We start from the raw sequence: 15027 nt of genomic DNA, 5'->3' as shown, positions 1-15027 counted from the left end.
TGGGGCTGCCCTGCTGGGGAGCAGCTCTGTGGAGAAGGACCTGGGGCTCCTGGAGGACAAGAAGCTCTCCATGAGCCAGCAGTGTGTCCTGGTCGCCAAGAAGGCCAATGGTATCCTGGGGGCATTGGGAAGAGCATTGCCAGCAGGTGGAGGGAGGTGATCCTGCCCCTCTACTCAGCCATGCTGAGGCCTCACCTGGAGTGCTGTGTCCAGTTCTGGGCTCCTCAGGACAACAGAGACATGGAGCTCCTGGAGTGGGTCCAGCAAAGGGCAAAAAATTTTATTGGGGCTCTGGAGCATCTCTCTTGTGAGGAAAGACAGGGAGAGCTGGGGCTGTTCAGCCTCGAGGAAATAGAACTGAGAGGAGACCTCATCGGTGTTTATCAGTACTTGAAGGGAAATTGCCAAGATGGACCAGGCTCTTCCTAGTGGTGCCAAGCAGTAGAACAAGAGGCAGTGGGCAGAAACTGATGCCCAGGAAGTTCCGCCTGGACATGAGGAAGAACTTCTTTATGGTGCAGATGACCATGCACTGGAACAGATTGCTCAGAGAGGGTGTGGAGTCTCCCTCACTGGAAATACTCAAGCACCATCTGGACACAATCCTGTGCCATATGTTCTGGGATGACCCTGCTTGAGCAGGAAGGTCAATAAAAATGACCCATTGTGGTTCCTTCCAACCTGATCCATTCTGTGACTTTGTGATCTCAACCAGTGGAAAAATAAAATTACTCTGTTAGATTGTTGACTTTTCAAATGGCTAATTAGAAAAATATTTTAATGGTGCAGACATCATATATATTCAATTGCTATTAGCCATCAACATAAAATCCTTCTCAGTCACAAACAAATCAGTATCTTGTGTGTTGTGTCAATCTTCTCACCCATCATATGGGATTTTATTAAAGCTATTAGTATACAATAATTTTCATTATTAAGGCATTTTAATTTAACGCCTTTATTGTGAATATAATACCTCATTCTTCAACAGTGGCCAAGAAACTATCTTCTAGATTTATTCTGGACCTCCACGCTGTAAAAGAAAATCATACAGTTAAATATATTCCACTAATAGAACTTAAAACTGAGATAAAACTCTCTTTTACACTGTTATAGACTAAGAGACACAGTTCTAGTTTTAATTTCTGATTTAAATATTGACCTGTATAAGAACAGATAGCGTGGATATCAGCATCCACCAGTTATGGCTACATTTTTTTCAAGGGAAAGTACAAAAAAATTGAGCAAGACAACACATGCCACCTACAGTTACAGCTGCTTCCATGTCTCTTTCTCTGAAGAAACCTGACTCTTATCCTTCAAAAGGTCTGACAAACACAATGCTAACAGACACAAGTTTTAAAATAACTTTCACTGCCTACATTCCAAACTGCAAAGTAAAAACAAAGCCAAACAGAGTCATTACAATCTTAATGAGAAATCAGAAAGGCATTCAGTTCATTATTTTTCCAACAAAATTATTTTACAACTTACCTCACTGTTAACCAAACATGCAAAAAGTCAAAAAGTGTATTACTGTGGGAAATAACTGATTTTACTTCGACTATATAGATGCAGCCTACTTGCACACAAGATTTCTAGATTTCCTCTACTAACACGGTTATGCTATTTATGCCCTTACCATTTAAAAAAACTTTGCAAGCATCTTTTAATTTCAAACTCACCATCACCTCACAAATTCCTCAAATTTTGTGCATTGTCCCTTTTCAACCATCAGTTTTTACAACTGAGAATTGTTGCAGAATAGAAGCAGGTTTTTCTTGCCTTTCATGTAAAATGTCATATTTGCAAGTACTGCAGAAAATACTTATATCAAGTTTAATAAAATGTTTCCACTACTAGAAAGACAAGAGTTAATTTACTAATAAATAACCTATAAAACTAATTTGAGAAATATTTTGTACTTTGATCACCTGGTAATAGCCTTTTCTGGTCTAAGAACTTCTGTGATCCTGCTCAGCAAAGTCAAATTACACTTTAAACAGCTGTTATAAAACAGGTAGTGGTGGCAATTAATGCAGGCTATGACTATCACCAGCTTACCTGCACATCTGTTTTAAGTCCAAATCTCTCTACTCAGTGGTACCATGCTACTATGCAGTGAGATTTGGTACCTTCTGTGTTAAGAATTGGTACATTGGGTACTGCATATGAAAACCATGAAAGCCCAGGGCACACTCTTATAAAGAATTATTATGTAATACCATACCAGAAGAAGTAGAAATTAAAGAAGAAAACTTACTTGAATATACTCAATCTCTTCATCTGACATTTGTCTCCTTCTGTATTTCTGAGGTAAACTTCTTGCTAATTCAGAAGTGTCTGGTGTGCCTTGTACTCTACTAACACGTGAAATATTTTGAAAGGCTGGTGATGTGCCTCCTACAGATTCCTGTGCTTTTGAAGCAAGGAGAGATGGCATACTTGCTTGTAGAGATTCCTGTACTGAAACCCAGATTTTAAAACCATTTACAGAAATATTACTAGACTGTAAAATTAATAAGCAGCCAATAAAATCTACCATTGCCTGAAAATCTTATTCACTACAACAAACACCTAAAAGAATTAAATCACTCTACTTCTCACAACCTGTTTTTATTGTTGTTAAATGTATCAAGTGCAGACTCTAAAAATGCTGACAGTAGTATGAAAGGCAGAAACGCTGATGTGGAGACGAAAGATCAACATACACCCTAACAATGGCTTTTTCACTGAGAAGCTGTACTTGGAGAAAAAGCATAAAGTTATGTAAATGTTTGTGTGTGGGCAATTATGTAGAAGATAACTGAGATGATGCTTTTAGTTTACTACAACTGAAAAGACAGACAAGTGAAAAAGATCTAGAGGCTTACAGAAAGATAAAGCTCGCAGCCAGAACAGGCCGCAACATGCAATGCAGGGCTACGCCCATTTTTAATATTACAAAATGGCGTCCTATCACATTTTGTTAATGATGTGCAGAATGACCACCAAGTATCAGGCATCAGCAGTCAATGTTAATGAAATGTAAAGACCAAGGAGTGCATGAAGTTCTTCACAGGTGAGGATCAGGAGCTAAGCTTCAGGAATTCACATCAGAAAAGTTGCCTTGATTGTGCAGATAGAAGAGATGACAAAAGGGCAATGTCACAGTCAGTGTTCCAAACCTTAGGTCTGTCCCACCATAGCTGATTTTACAATGGAAATACGCAATTGCCCCACTAGGCAGGACAGAGATCATAGCAATATGTTCATTTCAGGACTCAGTCCTATATATGGGATAGGATCCATCCCAGGTGAAGAGGGAGCTGGCAGATGAGCTTGCAAAGCTGCTCTCCATCATTTACCAGCAGTCCTGGCTCACTGGTGAGGTTCCAGAGGACTGGAAGCTGGCCAGTGTGACTGCCATTCATAAAAAGGGTGGGAAGGAGGATCCTGGCAATTATAGGCCAGCTAGCCTGACCTCTGTACCAGGTAAGGTTATGGAACAGTTCATACCAAGTGGCAGCACACAGCACTCACAGGATGGCCAGGGTGTCAGACCCAGCCAGCACAGGTTTAGGGGGGACAGGTCGTGTTTCACCAACCTGAACTCCTTTTATGACCAAGTGACCTGCCTGGTGGATGTGGGAAAGGCTGTGGCTGTTATGTACCTGGACTTCAGCAAGGCCTTGGCACTGTCTCCCACAGCACACTCCTGGAAAAGCTGGCAGCCCACGGCTTGGACAGGAACACTCTGTGCTGGGTTAGGAACGGGCTGGATGGCCGGGCCCAGAGGGTGCTGGTGAATGGTGCTGCATCCAGCTGGTGGCTGCTCACCAGGGTGTCCCTCAGGGGTCTGTGCTGGGGCCAGTGCTGTTCAATGTCTTTACTGATGACATGGATGAGAGGATTGAGGCTTTCAGTAGTGAATTTGCAGATGACACTGAGCTGGGATCGTGTGTCAATCTGTTGGAAGGTGGGAGGGCTCTGCAGAGAGACCTGGAATGACTGAATGGATGGGCACAGTCCAACAGGATGAAGATTAACAAGTCCAGTTGTCAAGTCCTGCATTTTGGCCACAGTAACCCCCAGTAATGTTACAGGCTGGGGATGGTGTGGCTGGACAGTGCCCAGGCAGAAAGGGACCTGGGGGTGCTGGTGACAGCGGCTGAACACGAGCCAGCAGTGTGCCCTGGTGGCCATATAGGCCAGTGGCATCCTGGCCTGTGTCAGGAACAGTGTGGCCAGCAGGAGCAGGGAGGTCACCCTTCCCTGTACTCGGCACTGGTGAGGCAGCACCTTGAGTGCTGTGTCCAGCTCTGGGCCCTCAGTTTGGGAAGGACCTTGAGACACTTGAGTGCGTCCAGAGAAGAGTGACAAGGCTGGAGTGGGGCTTGCAACACAAACCCTGTGAGGAACAACTGAGGGAGCTGGGGGTGTTTAGCCTGGAGAAAAGGAGACTCAGGGGGCACCTTAACACTCTCTAAAACTCCCTGAAAGGTGGTTGTAGTCAGGTGCGGGTTGGTCTCTTTGTCCAGGCAAAATCTGACAGAATCAGAGGACACAGTCTTATGCTGCACCAAGGGAAGTACAGGTTGGATATCAGGAAAAAGTTGTTTAACTAACAAGTAATAAAGTATTGAAGTGGTCTGCCTGAGGAGGTGGTGCAGTCACCATCTCTGGATGTGTTTAAGAAAAGACTGCATGTGGCACTCGGTGCCATGGTTTAGTTGAGGTATCAGGGCATGGGTTGGACTCAATGATCTTGAAGTTCTCTTCCAACCTTCTAGTCACCCTGTGATATGTAAGGGTATAACACCTGACAAAGCTGAATGCTTCCACAGAAGTCCTTCCCAATGCTCCAGAAAATTGAGCAAGACAAGTGCAACATCTAACAGCTGGACAGAAGCTCTATATAACTATAAAATAAGCAGCATGAAAACAGCATGTGCAAAAGCATGTGAGCAGCTACAACAGCACAGTTTTGCCTGCCTTTGCCCTTCCTGGCTCCAGCAAGACCAATGACCACAAAGGAGAGGGAGCCTTAATGAAGTTTTAGCCTTAATGAATCTGATGCAGTTGCAGGATTGGGACAAACAATCAAACACTTGCAGCACTGTGATGAAACTACCATTGAGAGGCATATTAAGAAGCTGTCAGTCATAAGACTGGGTCTGAAAGTCCCAAGGTGGTTCAGTAATAATGGAAGATCCCAAACAGAGCAAGGCAGAAGTGAGCCCATCAGGAGTAGCATATTTATTGTGAACAGGGGGCAAAGTATTTTTGTTTCAAGAAATAATACACCTTACATACCAAAAAAAAAAAAAAAAGAAAAAAAAAAAAAAAAAGAAAAAAAGAAAGAAAGAAAGAAAAGGGGGGGAAAAGGCAAGAAAAAAAGGGGGAAAAAACCAGTTTCTCCAAGTTTGTTTCACTGACCACAAAAGTCTAGAGATTTGTCAAGGATTTTCCTCTACTGGATGTTTCAGTCTGAAGTGTAGCTGGAATAGACTCATTAGTGAATTAAAAACATGAGAACTGCAGTAATCAGAAATTTTACTGTTGCTGCTTTAGTTCTATTACAGTTTCTACTACATCTCTCCCTTCCCTGTTTGAGACCATAATGTTGCAGCATTAATAGGCCCACTGGAATTTGGCTGGCCTTTCATATCCCTAGTTACTCTGAGGAGCCATGTAGTGATGTAGGAGCAACAATCTGGTACAATTAAATGCAGATTTTGCTACAGCATTCAAGCAAAACAAAGTAGGTTGCAGTTTACTAACAAGATAACAGATCCTGATGAAGGTAGAAAAGTCTAACATACTTAAAAGATACAGTCACAAGAGTCTTCTGACACAGAGATAAACAAGAGGTCAGAAACACATTTTCAAGCTTTTGAGAAAGTAGTTCACTGGCATGAGAGGTGGTGCATTTGGCTGAACTGTGCAAAATGTGCAGAAGTTTTACAGAAAGTTATTGCAGAAAATAGTTCCTGAATAGTTCACAGGCAAGTCAGAAGAGGCATTTTTATGCACTGTGGAGGCTTTCAAATGTTAAACTAAACTTCAAGCTAAACTGTGGGCTTGGTAATCCTGACAAATAACTAGGCATAGTATAATATCAAAAGAAGTGAGAATAATGTAACAGAGCTTTTAAAGACAACTTCTACTTTTCTTTCAGATGCTTTTTGACCCAAAAGAACTTCTAAATCATCATATTGCTAATATAAGTTTGTTGTTTAAATATAATAGTATTGGAAATACCATAAATATCAACACAGGTATAAAAGTTAATGACAAAGATTGCAATGATTTTTTTTTCCCTTAACATTAGTTAGTAACACAAGAAAATACTTCTTAAAATGTACAGAGGGTTGGATCTCCCAGCTATAATTATGTTTTGAAAAAACAGCAGAAAATATATCACACACTTCAACTAAGAAAAAATTAGGAAAATGCAACATCATTTATGCAAATATCACTGAATAACTAAAGCTGCTTCAAACTGACTTGGGCACAGTAACTTCAGTAAATATTAATATTTGGGGAAATGTGACTTTATATAAAGTAGAACACAAACACTGGAAATCCTTGTGAATCTTTCTTGACAAAAAAAAATATAGATCTGCATGCACTATGTGTCTACACACAGCTGCACAGAAAAGAAGTTGTGGAGAAAGTTCAAGAGTTGCCTTCAAACTAAACCAAGCACGTTTCAAAAACCTCACTCCAACTCAGTTCAGCTGTATAGCTGAAAGAGAGAAATTGGGTCCCGGTTTTTAAATAAAACAGTTCATGTAAAGAAATGTGGCGCAAGCTGTATCCATATCCAAAATACTTACTTTTAGGTCTGGGACCACTTTTTCTGTCTGGGAACTTTATTGATGGAGTATGTGGCTTGACTACCTAGAAGGAGACCAGGCAGTGGGAGAAACAGACACAGGTTACCGTGAATAATAAAATGTATCAACCAACCACTCTAAACAGCGGCTCTCTGCTCCACTACTCTGATACACTTACTGCTTCTTGAAGTCCTAAGTTTACCTCAGGAAGAAGTCTACTTTAAAAAGTAGTCCTGCACCCTGAGGTCCAGAGCAGGTACAGGCTTTGTCTTCCTTTTCCCATCAGTCTGGGTGTATGCAGAAACAGCCACTGCTATTGCATAAATGCAATCACAATGCAATGTGCTCTGGTTAGAACCCATCCAGAGTGCTGTGTCCAGCTCTAGGGTCCCCAAAGGAAAAAAAAACATGGACTGGAGTGAGTCCAAAGCAGGGCCGTTAAGATCTTCAGAGGGTTGTCCTCACCTCTCCTGTGAGACAGGCTGAGTGCTGGGGTTGTTCAGCCTGAAGAATGCACTGGGGAGACCTTACAACCCAAAGGGCAGGTTTGGATTAAAAACATTAGGAAGATTAGGAAGAAATTCTTTATTTTGAGGGTGCTGCAGCACTGGCAGAAGATGCCCACAGCATCTGTGGCTGTCCCATCCCTGGAAGTGCCTAAGCCCAGGTTGGATGGAGCTTTGAGCAACCTGGTCTAATAAAGGTGTTCCTGCCCACGGCAGGGGGGTGCTGCAACTAGGTGACCTTTAAGGTCCCTTCCGATCCAAACCATGCCGTGGTTCCACAGTGCGTTAGCACACGGAATCGCGAGCTGTGCTCTGCCTGTACAAAGCGCTTTCACCTTACAGAGGCCCATCTTAGGAAGGAGCTGCCAGCCAGCTCCGCACCCGCTGCTATCACAGCGTCTGGCACCTGCGACACCGTGTGCACGCGGCTGCACAGCTCTCCCCAAGGACACCGGCCGCCCCGACGGCGTCTCCTCATCCTGCGGCCGTCTCCACCTGCTGCTCGGCGGCGGCGGCAGCAGAAGCGAGCCCCGCCGCCCGAGCCAGGGCTCCGGCTGTCTCAGACATGCCGTCCCGGGGCCGCCCTTACCTGCACCGCCCTTGTAGCGGCCGCCATCTTGCTGCCCATGGTGAGGAGCCTGAGGGGCAGCTCGGGGCCCCGCCCACAGCCACCAACGCCGGTGTGGGCGGGGCCTGTCTAGGGGCGGGGCCGCAGCGGAGGCCTGGCCTGCCAAACCAGCCGCTTTACCGTGAGTTAAAAAAAACTCCAAACCAAGCAAAACATTTTCAGTAAAATCAGCGTTTTATTATTAGATCAAGGCATCCACCTACAAAAAATAGCTGGCGATCACTCACCAAGTTAAAAGCGAAGCTACACAGCAAGGTAATAAAGGACACTACGCATTCCTAAACTGTGCTATGCCCCAAGAGTCAATTTCCTTCAAACATCAAACAAAGAACACCAAGTTAAAAAAGCACAAATTCTAGTGAAGACATGCAATTAAAACATTGCTTAGCTGCACAGTCGACAGTATGAAGTCACCTCTGCAGACAAGAGTCGGTGCTAACAGGAGCAAAAATTTTTGGTGTTTAAAATTATACATAATGCCTTAAAACCAAAACTAGTCCCAACTCCAGAATTGCTCATAAATTTTCCTGACTGAGCATTTGACTGGGACTGAGCAGGGTTGTGCACCCTGCTTGAGCTCTATGGCTGCTGGTCCCCAGGGAAGGGGTACAGCAAATCCTCAGTTTAAGTCCACTTCTACATGAAACCTTGAAACTTTTCTTGTGTTCTTTCTGCCTCTCAGAGGAAAAGAAGTGCTTGAGACAGGACAGCTTGAGAAACGAGTCTTCAGGTAGTTTCATTTCATCAGCTCTACTAGCCCCTTTGACACAGTCTATTTCTCTGGAGAGAACATTTGACCAGAAAGGTCACATTTTAAAATTTAAGATACATACAATTTATCAAGTTTAGTTAAAATGCACACAATGTATAAAATAAACACCACATCTCCTGACTCACTGACTCACTACATTTTTTTCAAGATGTAGAACAATTGCCTTTAAATATTCATCTTCTGCCCAGTTAATTCTGCTTCCAATGATGATGTTCTATAAATGAGAAAGATTTACAGGTTAAAACAAGCCCTTGTAAAGGACAATTCCTAGTAAAATATCTTAAAGAAAGTCTGCTTTATAATTTTAATTTGAAAGCCCTTGAAATTCACAAGTGTTTGAAGTAGGCAGGATGGAGGGAAAAAGGAGAAAGGGAAGTATTGCTTTAGATCCTATTGTTGATACATAGGCAAAAAAAACCCAAATCCATGCTTTTTTATTTTCTAGAGGGCCTTGCATACTACCTCTATGTTAAATACAGAAACCTAGAGAACGTTTTTACCAATATGAAATAAAGTTTGCCTCAACAAAAATAACAGTTAACATTCTCATCCTGCCATTCTGGATTGAAAAGGGGAATTTAAATTTAACCAAAGAGAATTTGCTCTACTTAGGGCTGAGAAAATTTCAGGAATACAAAGCCAAGAGATAGTTTTAGACTCTTATCTAAATGCCAGTACAATGTTAAATTTCTCGTTCTGAATTTGAGATGTAAGACTGTCTCTAAACTCTGCAAAAAAATAATGCAAAGATGCTTGTGACCATTTCATTCTCTTAGCCTTTAAAGCAGAAGTTTTTCTTCTATACACAGTTCTTCCATTGTTAAACTTCAAGGTTTTAACAACACAAAATTGTTTTCTAAGTTATATTTGCCATACAGTATAATATCTTGAGTGTAATCAAAAATTGTAAACTTGGTTCTAAAAGCCACACAGCATTACCTGGAACACATGTTGAATTATTGTAGTAATCCATCTTGTTCTATTTTATAAAGCATCTTGTCTGCTTCATATACATTCACATATGCTTGTTTCTCCTTTTGCCTTTTCTCCATGGTGTGATTTTGCTGTAGTTTCTCTCCTCCATATTTTTTCTGTACTGTTACATTATTAGGAAAATTAAGCATTAAATAGTTATGTGTACAGTAGAACTGAAGATACTATTTTCCTCACAGACACCTAAAGCACTTCCAGTGCATAATCCTTATTTCACACTCCACTCCTTCCCTCATATATTCCTCAATATATTTCTTTTATGAAAGAAGCAACACACGCTGTGGCTACTTGGTTATCAAACTATATCAGTCGGTTCCCTGGCCAACTGTAAAACAGAACCTACATTGTATGCTGCCTGCATTTCCCTCACACAGGGAGTAATTTGCATCTCTTTCCTATACCCTGTTTTTGAGTGCCACAACTTTTATAGGTCCTTTTTATACCTTTTAAAGACCCTTACTCCTTTTTCAGATTTCACTGAAACCAAATTCCAAAGTCATACAAGGAGAATATGAACATGACCAGCGAATATTACTATTTTTATAGGAAACCAGGTTAAAAACTAGACTGATTAAAAGTGTTTAGGGGCAGTTCATGTGTTGAAAGAATGCGGGCAGAGCATTCCTTCCTTTATCTGCAGAGATATCAGTATGTTCATTTTTCCCATGTGAACAGTTATTTCACTGTGTTCGTTCATTACTGTCTACATATACACAACTCCCTGCACGTGAATCAAACAATAGCTGTTAGAATTGTGGCAAACCTGGTCACGAAAGAAAGAACATTCAAAGAACACATTTACCATATGAAGTTCTGAATATTGATGTCACGTCTAAATTTGACCCACTCTAACAAGACTACTGAAAACCAATATATGTTTACTTCTTTCTAAGCAAATTCCCTCTCTATTCTGCAAATACCTCATAAATGTGCCATAGAACAAAAAAGTATCTTTTAGGTGCTGTAAGGCTGATTTAAATGACTAAACAATGTGTAACTTTCTGAGTAGCTTACCTGAAATAATAAAATGCTGCCACGTTGTTTTTGAGTATTGTCTTGCATCTCTCATTCTAATGTGTCGGTCTCACAAGTAGGGAACACAACAGCTCATCTCATTCTACTCTTTTAACAAGTTTTATAACTGTGTTGAGTTTTGATGCTTCCCATGTAAATTAATATTACTACAAGAGTAACTTTAAAACATGAACTATATGAACTCTACATTAAAATACAAACCAAAGTCAATACAGGTAACACACAGAGTCTTTCCATTTTAATGTCAGTCAGCTGCTGTTCCTTCTGATGTACTTGCTGAAAGAAAACAAAAGGTATTTTCCAGACTCTTGTCTTCAAAAATACTGAAAGATGCTAATTCAATCCCCAAAAACAACTAAGAATAACTCTAAGCCAGACTTACTTACATGATCACTTGAAGTAATCCTTAATTTTGACAGCAGTAGGAACTGCACACGTTACCACATATTTAGCTTTGAATGACTTGTGCAGTCATGCTACTTTCCAAGTGCACTCCTTCCCATGCTGAGGTTGATTTACTTGCACTACAGTAACAGAAGCTTCAACTGCCACTCACCTGCTCATAGTCAATTATTATCCAGCTGAGCAGGTCTATGTCTTGCACTGTTTTCAGGATCAGACTAAGGAAGGAAACAGTTACATACCTTAAGACCACTAATATAAGTCAATATCATAAATGTTTAAATCAACTTTATTTAGTTTAAATAAAGAATTTCTGATTTCTCCTAATAGCAAATTAGTAATACGTGTCACTTCTTTTTGCACTTACACTTATAACATCCCTTCTTTTTACAGTTAATATACTCAGTGTCACTGTAGAAGCCAAAGAGTTCTGTTACTTCCCTTTCAATTCCTCTAAGATTTCATTTAAGTCTGCCCAACATTTTACATCACAGAGTTTGGATGGCATCAAGAACGCCTAGCCATCTGGAAATGGCTATGAATTAAAGCTCCTAAATCAAGGAGATGCAATCCCTTACCTCTATTTCTGACAGAAATTAAATTTCTCATATTACACTTCATATGCATCCACCTGTTAGTAATGGGCAGGCAACAAAAAGCTACTTTTAAAAATGTTTAAGCTTTCAGTTCTATTTCAAAGACCTTTTGCTCCTACATAGTTAATTAATAAAGGCAGCAAAGCAGAGGCAAGGCCCTGTTACAAGTCTGTAATGTGTTCGGCTATCATAAATGCAGGTAATTTAGGAACTAAAGACAAAAAGCTCTCTTGGCTACAAGCAGTTCTCACTAGTGAATCAAGAGTTATGATCTCTGTAATCAAAGGTGGGTAAATTCAGAGCCCAACTGCAAATCTACCATAGGTGTATGAAGTCTGATCATGCTGATTCTAGCCAGAAGGTAGACACTATGTCATTCTGTCAAATCTAGAAAAAGGAAGCTTGCTTTCACAAGAGGTAAAATGAAATAATCTAGAAATGTGTCACAATAAACTGTGCAAAGTTCATTGCTTTCTAGCTGTCTGACTCCCAAGAACACCTTACCGTGAGTCCTCATCATCTTGTTCCAATTTGTTTCTGAGGGCATCCACAATTTGGGCCCTGCATATTGCAAGAAATAGCATATGACTGATGAGAACTCATAAGAAACTGAGAAAAGCAGGAAACAGAGAGAGGCAGATTTAAATAAGTAATATAAGAACATAACTTCCAAGATTCCACTTTCGTCCACTTTCACATTGGAATTATATAAACAAAATACTCGGTACCTTTTAAATACCACACTCCTTAAATAATGGGGCTTAACTCTCAGGACAGGAAAGATACATCAATGATTATTTGTGAGAATGACAACTCCTTTTTCTCTTGACCAACATATTTGGACACCATTAATCCCAGAGTCTGCAGAAAGGAAGCTGGGCAAAAGTGTAAATTCAAATAAACAGCCATGAAACACATGCCTAACATTATTAAATTCCATCTTCTCATAGGCATTTGGAAAATACTGCCAAGAAATATGCTTACTGATCTGTACAGTCACTCTTTCCCAACTGTAAAGGAGCTTTTGGGTGTACACATTTCAACCTGTAAGTTTTTTTGTTTTGGTGGGCTTTTTTTTGCTTTGTTTTCTACAGCATTTCTACTGTTCAATGGTACTTAAAATCTCCCCAGCCTCCCATATCACTTTAAAATCCTGTACCTATGTATATATGCATCTATGTATGCACACACACAGAGAAAAGCTCCAAGTAAAGGGTGAAGAAAATTCTACCTTTGCAAGGCCAACGTCCTGTTGTGCAAAGAAACTGCTGCATCTTCTAGATCTCTTTCCAAATCTTCTGTGGCACTGAAAGACAAAAAGCAATTAGAGAGACAAACTGAGTGTGAAGATAACAGAGTTTAAAAGCAGTGTCACATTTTAACTTGCTTTCTACATATCTAATTTTAGAATTTTTCATGTGAGCCACAAATCATTAGGGCCAGGAGTAATTTAGCATGTGGCACTATATTAGCGAATTCTAGCCATCATGTAAAGGACTGCAAATTTAAAACCCACATCAGATACAGAAGTACATTGGGAGGATGAATACAGCATTTCTTCCCCACAATTCTTCTTAGTTTCCATTATTTTCACCAATCTTTTCTGAAGTACTGATTGTAAATCCAGCAATTCACTAGGAAGGAATAACTAGAAGAGAATTTTGAAGCTATCCAGTGACATACCTCTGGATAAAGTATTCTTCAATTTCATGATCAAGGAAATTTTCCTGACCTGCAAAAGACAATGTTGCTAAAACAAGCACAACAGAGACTTTTAAATACAATCTATAGAGCACAAACGATTAGCATTTTTTGTGTGAACAAGTTATTTCTTACTTCTACCTCAAAGCTTTATTATCTTTTCCTGTTAATGAGGCTACGCTATCAACCAGCTGTATCAGAGAAATAATTAATTTAGCATTTTTTAGATAAGCTAGAGCTGGTTCTTGCCATCGCTCTATGTATGCCACTGGATAGTTCAACGGAAGAGCATGTACCCAACTGCACCCTGGGCTGTATCAGAAATGTGTCCAGCTGGTCAAGAGAGGTGATTCTGCCCCTCTACACAGCTCTTGGCAGACTGGTGTGCTGCATCCAGGCCTGGGATTCCCAACATAAGAAGGACATGGATCTCTTAGAGAAGGTGCAGAGGAGGGCAATGATCAGAGGGCTGGAGCACCTCTCCTATGAGGAAAAGGGTGAGAGAGTGGTTGTTCAGCTTGGAGAAGGAGGATGGAGATTTTGCTGAGTCCTTGCAAATGAAGGAGCTTACAAGAGAGCTGGAGAAGGGCTTTTTACTAAGGTATGTAGTTTGTATTTGGAAGATGGTAGGTTTAAATTAGACATACTGTGGGATGATGAGGCACTGGTAGAGAGATTGCCCAGAGAAGCTGTGGATGCCTCATCCCTGGGAATGTTCAAGATCAGGTTGTCAGGTTGAATAGGGCTCTGAGCAGGATGATTTAGTGGAAGTGGCTGTGCATGGTGGGAGGTTAGGAACCAGATGTGTTTAATGTCCGTTCCAACCCAAATAATCTCGTGACTCTACAGGTAATGGAAACACCTTAAATCAGTATTGCTGCCAAACAGTTTGACAAACTTTTGGCAAGACTTCAGCCCCAGTGACCAGATTTCTAAAAACCATCACTACATGTCAGGTGAACCTAAAGTTCAAACCCAGAAAAGGAAGGAGAGGACAGCGGGCAGCAGCTATATGGCATCTTTGCAAACACTCAAATATGTCTCAAAAGCTGCATAGAAAATGTGTTAAAATGTACAGCCAGGAAAAAAACCCCCATCATTATCGCAAGGAATACTCTTAATAAATAATTAAAGAAAAGATTAACAAACTATGTAAATATATATTTATATATTAAAATATAAATGCCACATCCCGTTCTTTGTTAGTGCAACATCCCACTGCGGGGAGGGATATACTTACCGGCAAGAATAGCCGTGTTCTGCTCTATGAGCTGCTCCTTCATTTGGTCCCTCATGCTGCGGCGGGAGTAAAGCGACAACGGTCAGAGGCTGCGCATCCCTTCATCCCACCCCCGGGCTGCTCCCCGTCGCGTCCCGCCAGCACTAACCGGACCAGAGCGCGGGCCTTCAAGTCGCCGGAGCCGTCGCCGCTGCCCTGGTACAACGCCGGGGCCGGAGTCGGCTCCAGCTCTCGGGTCGGAGCCGAAGCCAGAGTCGGAGCCGGAGCCGAGTCCCCGCTCGGCGCCGCCATGACAGAACTTTCAAAACGCGCGGCTCCCGACAGCCCGCGCGC

The 15027-nt window shown here is 41.4% G+C and overlaps 1 protein-coding gene across 1 annotated transcript; it reads right to left on the bottom strand.

The window, feature by feature from the left end:
- Positions 1-8131: 8131 nt before the first annotated feature.
- LOC141726946 (centromere protein H-like) lies at positions 8132-15027 on the bottom strand. Its single transcript, XM_074532056.1, is given in 10 exon segments — positions 8132-8941; positions 9667-9698; positions 9701-9823; positions 10980-11031; positions 11312-11375; positions 12258-12314; positions 12985-13059; positions 13437-13485; positions 14695-14750; positions 14843-15027. Coding segments are annotated over 10 exon segments (744 nt in total). The 5' UTR covers positions 14986-15027; the 3' UTR covers positions 8132-8848.

The sequence above is a fragment of the Zonotrichia albicollis genome, chromosome W, assembly GCF_047830755.1.
Source record: "Zonotrichia albicollis isolate bZonAlb1 chromosome W, bZonAlb1.hap1, whole genome shotgun sequence".
NCBI lineage: Eukaryota > Metazoa > Chordata > Aves > Passeriformes > Passerellidae > Zonotrichia > Zonotrichia albicollis.
This window is presented reverse-complemented; position numbering and strand designations above follow the sequence as displayed.